This window comes from Octopus bimaculoides, chromosome 5, assembly GCF_001194135.2.
Source record: "Octopus bimaculoides isolate UCB-OBI-ISO-001 chromosome 5, ASM119413v2, whole genome shotgun sequence".
Taxonomy (NCBI): Eukaryota; Metazoa; Mollusca; class Cephalopoda; order Octopoda; family Octopodidae; genus Octopus; species Octopus bimaculoides.
In genome coordinates, this window is record NC_068985.1 from 103,499,220 (window position 1) to 103,508,536 (window position 9,317).

The window sequence follows — 9,317 nt, forward strand, 5'->3', positions numbered from 1 at the left end:
ATATATATACGACGGGCTTCTTTCAGTTTCCGTCTACCAAATCCACTCACAAGGCTTTGGTCGGCCCGAGGCTATAGCAGAAGACACTTGCCCAAGATGCCACGCAGTGGGACTGAACCTGGAACCATGTGGCTGGTAAGCAAGCTACTTACTACACAGCCACTCCTGTGCCTGTCGTCAAATGCAAATCGTCATAGAAACATTTGGATTTCTTTTTTTGCCATCATGCTCATCGACACATTACCAAAAACCGTTCCAATTCAAGCATCACAATAGAGCCATGAAAATATAAGGCTCGAGCATTTAATAACGTAACTTCTTGAGCACTTGACTTATTTTTTCCTTATTGTCACATATTAGTCGTAATATAAGACTTTGTAAGCATTAATGTTTTATCCAGTTTATGTTGCCTGCTATTTTCTGTCTACTCATCAGTAGCAACCAGCTTCTCAAATATATAGGTTGTATGAAGGCGGCGAGCTGGCAGAAACCTTAGCACGCCAGGCGCAGTGTTTAACGGTATTTCGTCTGCCGCTACGTTCTGAGTACAAATTCCGCCGAGGTCGACTTTGCCTTTCATCCTTTCGGGGTCGATGAATTAGGTACCAGTTCTGCACTGGGGTCGATGTAATCGACTTAATCCGTTCGTCTGTTCTTGTTTGTTCCCTCTATGTTTAGCCCCTTGTGGGCAATAACGAAATAGGTATTTCGTCTGCCGCTACGTTCTGAGTACAAATTCCGCCGAAGTCAACTTCGCCTTTCTCCTTTCAGAGTCGATTAAATAAGTACCAGTTACGCACTGGAGTCAATGTAATTGACTTAGTCCCATTGTCTGTCCTTGTTTGTCCCCTCTATGTTTAGCCCCTTGTGGGCAATAAAGAATTACATATATAGGTTGTAAGACTCTTTTAGTTCACTCCTATCTTTTTTTTTAACCTGAAGAAGGAGGAGCATGTCCGAAACGTTGGTTACTCAACCACCCACGGAAATTTCACTCTACTTTGTCGGTAGAGTACCGTTGCAAGAAAATCATGTAGTATAGAAACATTCCTGTCGTGTCCATTTGTTCTTTAGTTTTATTTGCAAGACACGAGCATCCTTCAAACACAGTACTGTTCGTCTAATATTTACCCACTCAAGCATCCCTTCATTCCTGCTGATCAGTGCATTAAGCTATCCTACTATTCTTTCATGGTATCTAAATGTAACATAAGTTGTCCACAATTTAAAGTCATCGACTGCAGAGACCACAAATTTTTGTTCTGTAGGGTCGACCTAGATAGGATCCATAGGTAAGGCCCCGGATACTGAAAGCTGAATGTGCCTTTTCTGATGCGTCAAGCTTTCGGAGACCGGGTTTGCAAGTTAGTCTATCGGAAATTGTCGAGTGCAGATTATAAGATTTTGGCCAAACTAAGAGATTGGCACTTGTCGTTAAGCTGGTCAGTGACTTGCACACATGCGCTATTCCAAATACATATATCTACGACAACGTGCACCTCAGGCGCTGCAACATAGAGAGGTAAGGAACTTGGCATGGGTGTAGACCTGATCAATTTAGACCGAAAACTTTTGATAGGTGGATGAATCTGGTGTGGATGGTGTCGGTTTCTAGAGCACCTACGACAACTAGGATTAGTTTTGTGAAATCCCTCCAGAGTCGTCATATTTCCCTAACCAAATCCTGATATTTTCTTATTTTCTCCTGTTCTTTGACCTCTACATTCATGTCTGCATATATAGCCACATCTATGAGGATGAACTACTTTTCCCCCTTGTCCAGAACGATAATATCTGGCCGCCTTGCATAAAGTTCGTAATCAGTCCGTATATTAAAGTCCATAAGACCTTATACTTGTCATTCTCAATTACACTTTCTCGTTGATGCTGGTACCATTTTCTTCCTACTTCAAAATTTTTGCCGTAATATATCTCAGTGTACTGCCATGACCACACTGAGGTGTCTGCGTCTAAATTCTGTGACAAAGGACAACAGGAATTTGATAAGTGCATAACGGATTATTCTTTCTCATCACATACTCTGCATATTTGGTCGCAATGATAGGCTTTAAGCAGCCATTGTGAATCCTTCTGTTTCTCTTTCGAAGTCCCTATTCTTCAGCCACAACGAAGACTCATCTGCTGCAAGGTCTTGCATTTGTCCGAGATACTGGCTGAGTGGTTCTTTCACTCTCTTATTTGTTGTTGTTGTTGCTGTTGCAGCTGTTGTTGTTGTTGTTGTTGTTGTTGTTGTTCTTCTTCTTCTTCTTCTTCTTCTTCTTCTTCTTCTTCTTCTTCTTCTTCTTCTTCTTCTTCTTCTTCTTCTTCTCATCATCATCATCATCATTATCATCATCATCATCCTCATCATCATCATCATCATCATCATTATCATCTAAAGGTCCCTGAATAATGTTTGTTTAAGGATGTTGAGCAAAACACCCATGTTTCCAAAGGTGAATTATTCAAACCCCAAAGAACTCCTCTCAACACATGGCTATGATGCTCCCCCACTACTTCTGCTCGTGATCAGAGATGCACATATCGTCAGCCACCAAGGGACATGCTCAACTGGTTAGGGTCAAACAACTGACAAGCAAATCTGTGGTATTAAGCAGAATATTTGCTGTAGCCCATCTTTTTATACCAAGACAAAACAATGTACATGATAAGACTTCCAATCAATTAAGATCGGAAGCCATGAGCCACTGCCTGGTACTGCATCCGGGCATTTATTATTATTATTATTATTATTATTATTATTATTATTATTATTATTATTATTATTATTATTATTATTAAGGCGGCGAGCTGGCAGAATTGTTAGCATGCCAGGCGAAATGCTTAGCGGTAGTTCGTCTGCCGCTACATTCTGAGCTCAAATTCCGCCGTGGTCGATTTTGCCTTTCATCCTTTCGAAGTCGATAAATTAAGTACCAGTTCAGTACTGGGGTCGATGTAATCGACTATCCTCTTCCCTCCAATTTTAGGCATTTCGTAGTAGAAAGGATTATAATTATTATTATCATTATTATCCTGAAAGACTCAGGGATAGTTCTTAATTACCGGCTATTCATTGCTTGAAAGCAGGCAATAATCAAATCACCAAAGGCTTCAAGTAGCGCCTTCTGCTGTGACTCAAAGAGACGCAATATTCTCCTTAGAATGCAATCTGTACCCAACAATGCTGTCTTCTGGATCACCTCAAGCCTGTCAGCAGCTCCAACATTCTTAATATGTTTTTCAAAGCCTTTGGAAACTGCTCCTAATGCTCCAATTACTACTGGTATCACCATTAATTTCCTTATACCTCATAACGTTCCTATCTCGGCCCGTAGTGGCCGGTATTTCTCAATCTTTTCTATTTCCTTACAATTCACGCTCGAATCGCCTGGTATTGCAACATCCATTATCTTTACTTCCTTTTCATCTTTATGGATGAGAACGATATCTGGTCGTCTTGCCTCTATGACTTGGTCGCGCTGCATGTAAAATCCCAGAGTATCTTGTAATGTTCGTTTTCCATTACTCGCTCTGTCTTGTGTTCATACCATTTTTCGGCTCTCTCGTGGTTTGCTTGACCGCACAACAGCCAGTGGACATATCTGACCACATTGTCGTGTCTCCTTTTGTATTCCCGTTGTGCGAGCTTACAACACTCACAAACAATATGGCTTATACCTTCTCCCTTCCCAGAGCACATCCTACACTGTGGCGAGTCAATGCTTTTATCAATGTCATATTTGGAGTAGTTTGTTCTGAGAGCTTGTTCTTGAATGCTGTACACTAATGCCTCAGTGGGCCCTTTTAAATCTCCTTTCTGCAGCCCTTGCCAGGTTCTATTCCAATCAATCTCATCGTTATTCTTCAAGAACTGACTGGGCATTTTCTTGTCCTGCCAAATTTTCTTCATCTGCTCTCTCTGGTCTTTCCTAAATTGTGTTGGATTTACGGCTTGGTTCACTTTTTAGATTCCCTGCATTTCCACTGCTTCAGTCATTTCTTCTTTACTCTCCCGACATACCAAGTCAATCTATTCTCCACTCCTCTTATACAACCTTCACAGCACACCAATCCCCGTCCTCCTTCTTTCCTCTTCACATACAATCACGACACATCACTCTTGGGGTGTAGTTCCTTGTCATTAATTTATGTGCTCTGTCTATCTCTTGTAATTCATGCTTCTTCCAACATACTATTCCTGACCCATGTCTCATCAAAGTAACCGCCTACCTGTTAATTGCTTTAATATCATAGTAGCCATTGTTAGCTTTGATTGGAGCGCAAGCCGAGTTCTCCTCACTCAAATACTTTTACCTGTACATTTCTTTCATCTTGTGTTCATTCATCTTATCTCTTTCAATGATACCCAGGTACTTATATCCTTCCGCTCCAACTTCCTTTATAATTTCACCACTTTCCAGCTTGATCCCATGGCTTTTACTAATTTTCCTCCTTTTGAGAATCATTATACCACATTTCTCGATCCCAAATTCCATAACAATACCTTGGCTAATCTCAGTTGCCGCGAAACTCTCAATTTCTTTCTCAGTCTTAGCGAATAGCTTTAGGTCATACATAAACCACAGGTCTTTTACGTTCACCCTGCCTAGCATGTACCCCCCCCCCACACACACACACACATCTTTCTTAGAATGCTTGGTAGTGGTAGTATGCAGACAACAAATAGGAGAGGCGACAAACTGTCCCCTTGAAAGATTCCTCTTTTGATATTTACCTCTCCCAGCTTATCTCCCTTTACTGTGAGTTCAGTTCGCCACGTTGTCATTGAGTTTTGTATTAACATCAGGATATTGTGGGAGAAACTTAAGCAGTTTAAGGCATTCAATAATCCACGAGTATGGGACCATGTCATCAGCTTTCTTATAATCCGCCCAAGCCATCGTCAAATTTTTGTGTCAGTCCCGATACTACCAGTGATATCATTATTGGGAATTTTTTGTATTATTTCGTATTTTTTGTAAATACCCCAAACGTTTTGCGATGTTTTTTTTTTCATCGTTGTCCCCACTTTTGTTTTTTTTTCTGCTTTGTTTTCGACCCCCTCGAAAAGAAAAACTCTACATTTGTATTTTGTCCCCTCTGTGTTGAGCCCTGTGTGGCTAATAAAGAAACCTATCTTCCTGAGCCATTCATTGAGTTTCTTTTTGTCTACTTATTGAGAGCTGGCAGAATCGTTAGCGCGCTGGACGAAATGCTTAGTAGTATTTCGTCCGTCGCTACCTTCTGAGTTCAAATTCCACCGAGGTCGATTTTGCCTTTCATCCTTTTGGGGTCGATAAAATAACTACATGTTGAACACTAGAGTCGATGTAATCGACTCCTCCCTTTCTTCCCCAAAGCGGCGAGCTGGCAGAATCATTAGTACACCGGACATGATGCTTAGCGGCATTTCGTCCGTCGCTACGTTCTGCGCTCAAATTCCGCCGATGTCGACTTTGCCTTCCACCCTTTCAGGGTCGATAAGTTAGTTACCAGTAAAACACTGGCGTCGATGTAAATCGACTTAACCACTCCCTAAAACCATTATTATCTGTTCATGTGGCATGTTATTTAAAGTTTCTTCTAAAACTTATAATTTAATTTACATATTTCAAAATCCCATTTCTTGATGTAGTTGCTCTAACGTTCTATAGGTTAAACTGTTTTATATCGGTAACATATTTGTGATGATTTGTTGCATTCGATTAGAAATTTTTCTCCAGGTCTTACACTACTGTTTTGTGGCGCAAGTGTGAGATAGATATAACAATAAAATGATTCAGAGATGTTATCTAAATTAAAACAATAGTTTACGTGGTATTAGCATATTTATTGTATACAGGAGTAAACGACTAAGCCATGTGAATAATACGCTATTTTTATTATTTTGTTTTTGCCAGCATATCGTTTCTAGTTAACAGGTTTAGTTGGTGTCGCTTTTAAAGAACTGATGGAACTAAAAATATTTCTAATTTCTATGTCAGTATATGGTCTCCAGCTCAAAGAAGGACTTGTGGCTTTTAAGGAAGAGTTGTGTTGTTATAGCAGCAAGAAACATATCCGAAAAACTCACTTTGAATGTTGGATGTACATATAAAATATATTTTAAATAAATTGTATTAATTTTGGTACGTTTACAACTTAAAGGAAGTTTTGTAATGACCAATTAATTGTAGCATCTCAACAATGAAACACAACAGTTGAGATTGCATAGGCTCAGAATCCTAATTTATATCTGCAAGAATTATAACTACCTACAAAATATTTGGCGAGTTCCAGGCTTTTTCGGTTGTCTGATCAATGTCTAGTTTTATCATAATAGTTACAAATATTTATCGTGCTTTATTATCATAAATTATTAATACTATTTCTAATTAATAGTGTTCGGGAGCTTATCTAATTAACACTGTTGCATTAACAATTCAGATGTTTACATGCATTTTGTTCTCTAATAATGAAGCTGTGTAATAATAATTAAAATAAAGATAACATTTATTATCTATAAGATTCCAGCTGTTAAGTTGTTAGCAATACGTTTCGGTTTTATTATTTTACAATTTATAAAACGACTCAATGCAATATCAGACAGAATAGTTTTATTCATAAAGGAAGAAAAAATACAATTACTCTGAATTTGATTATAAATGATAAAAAATTAAATTTAAAGAAGTGCGATATAGCAATTTATTAGATGTATAAGTTTGCTTACATTAATTAGAGTGAAACATAGTGGTGGTTTAATACGGTTGTTAGTATCTATTCTTGATTGAATGTAGATTTTGTTTCCTTCGAGTTCTTTTATAATCAAAATATATGAAACGAGGGAAATTGAAATCTATGCTCTTCATTTTATTGGGCATTTTTGACTCCGGCTTTCTAACAACAATGATTTGTTTTTTTGATTAAACGCGTAATTGCCATGGTTTTCATTGAACATCTATCAACTTTTCCATTTCCTAGTTTAGAAAATTTGTTAAACTCTAGAAAATAATCTGGAGTAGATGATATGATGTCAAAGTTATTTGGCTCAGGCATATTTTCTTGGCAGAATTGAAAAATGGATTTCTCATCAAATTTTTTTCCGTTTTTCATAATGACACAAGCACAAATTTTCATTCCGTGTACTTCATCTGGAATCGGGACAACGACGACATCGTCTACATCTGGAAAACTTGATACATGTTGCTCAACAAATCTAGTTGATACTTTTCTAGCTGACTTCGTAATGTAGTCAACGTCTCTGCCGCACAAAATCAGTTCCTTATTCTCAGTCATTTTACAAATATCTCGTGTCTTAAACCATCCTTTGTCTTGAATTGATTCTCCGTCAGCATTCACTTTTGAGCACCATACAGCTCGCACACATAAATAACCTTCTTCGCCGATATCGACAATTGTGTTATTATCATCCACAATTTTTACTTCCACATCTGGAAATGGTCGACCAATTATTCCAGGAACATAACTATCAACGTTGGCTTTCGTGAAGCTCTTATGACCAATTATTAGAGTTTCAGCGGCGGCCATATGTTGATCGATTAATGCTGACCAAGATAAACCATGCTTCACATTATCTAAGGATGTTATGTCACCTGATATCATAACGAAATCCATCATAGTTTTATTTTCTGGACAGAAATGTAAATCTGATGGAAGTAAGGCCATCTTTTTACATCCCTCTTTTGCCAAGATTCCTTTCAGTTTGGTGAAGTCTTTTGGGGCATTTAGGCTACACATATCTGCAGAGATATATTTCAGCCCAGTTGCTATAAATGAGAGAGGGTATGCACCACCAAAACCAAAATAACGTTCATTGAAAAATGTATCATTTTCAGTTAAATCAAGTTCTTTACAATAAACCTCTGAAGCATTAATGATATCAAAGCTGCTATGAGTAACCCGCTTAGGTTTTCCTGTTGTTCCAGATGTTTGAAGAATTATAGTGATATCTTCGGCCTCCATCAAAGGAAGGGTTACACTTTTATCTTCCTTTACCAGTTCTAACATCGCTTGAAGACTTAGACCTTTAATTGGTGATTTTGTTTTCGAAACATTAATGGCCAAACGCAGTTTTGGGAAAGTTTCACTAACTACTGTACCGTCTTCTGAAATCTTTGCCTCTTTGTGTAATAAATTATAAAATGTTGGGTCTGAGTCAAAAATTATTGCCACACAATCTTCTAGCATGGGTAAGAAATCAGCTTGTCCGGCCCAGAGTCTCACCGAACATCCTCCTGCCATCATAATACCACTGTCATATACCATCCACTCAACACAGTTCGATACACAGAGGGCAATTCGATCACCTTTCTTGATTCCTTGCTTGACAAGGGCTTTAGCAAACTGCTCTGTTCCATCATAGAGTTGTTTTCTGTAAGTGAAAATATATAGATAGTTAAATGTATGTTTGCATGTATGTAATTGTTCAGTTTCATTTCAAGATTTCTTGCCAATAGAGAAAGAGCCGGTTTCTAACCTAGAATCAAGGCTCCTTCGTTGGAATTTCAACATCAGCAACAGGGTATATTTGTTTGTTTGTTTGTGTGTATGTATGTTTTACTCTATGTATGTATTCTCATGCATATAGTTGCATATCTAGACATGGTATGTATGTATATTTGTATGTATGTATGTATGTATGTATGCATGTATGTATGTATGCATGTATGTATGCATGTATGTATGTATGCATGTATGTATGCATGTATGGAGAGAATTCCTTTTCTCAGGAACAGTTCGTTGTATTGGTGTGCAGTCAACGGTGCTGGAGACAACATAGAAATTACATCTATAGTTGAGAAAAAGTTAGGTGACATAGAGCACTAGCAGCGGTCGGAATAACTGATAAGAAGTATCTCTATCATAATGAATCATGCCGAATATCAAAATACCGACATCATGGCTGCGGCTCAATGTTCTGTGAACAATGTAAAGGCTGTAAGACGTGACATAAACGGTTGCAACGGAGATTACGCAGTGTCTTGCTCAAGGACACAACACGTCACTGAGGATATTGAACTTACGACCTTTCAATCGTGAGCCGAATGCACTAACCACTACGTTACGCGCTCATATATATATATACATATATATATATATATATATATATATATATACACACAAGTGTGTGAACAAACGAAAGAAAGAAGCACTCAACACATGTAGTAGAGTAATATATATTATTATAGGTTTCAGTGACGACCCTACGAAACTTTAAGATGCATGAGACCGAATCGAATTGTTTTGAATAATAATGACGATGGTAACAACAACAACAACAACAACAACAACAACAACAACGATAATAATAATAA

The 9,317-nt window shown here is 38.1% G+C and overlaps 1 protein-coding gene across 2 annotated transcripts in view; it reads right to left on the minus strand.

Annotated features, from left to right (window-relative positions):
• Positions 1 to 6,579: 6,579 nt before the first annotated feature.
• The window catches only part of LOC106876418 (putative acyl-CoA synthetase YngI), a 6,251-nt gene continuing 3,513 nt past the window's right edge, over positions 6,580 to 9,317 (minus strand). For both annotated transcript variants that reach the window (XM_014924962.2, XM_014924961.2), the window contains exon 3: positions 6,580 to 8,374. In XM_014924962.2, the coding sequence (XP_014780448.1) occupies positions 6,880 to 8,374 (1,495 nt within the window). In that variant the 3' untranslated portion in view covers positions 6,580 to 6,879. The remainder of the gene's footprint in view (positions 8,375 to 9,317) is intronic.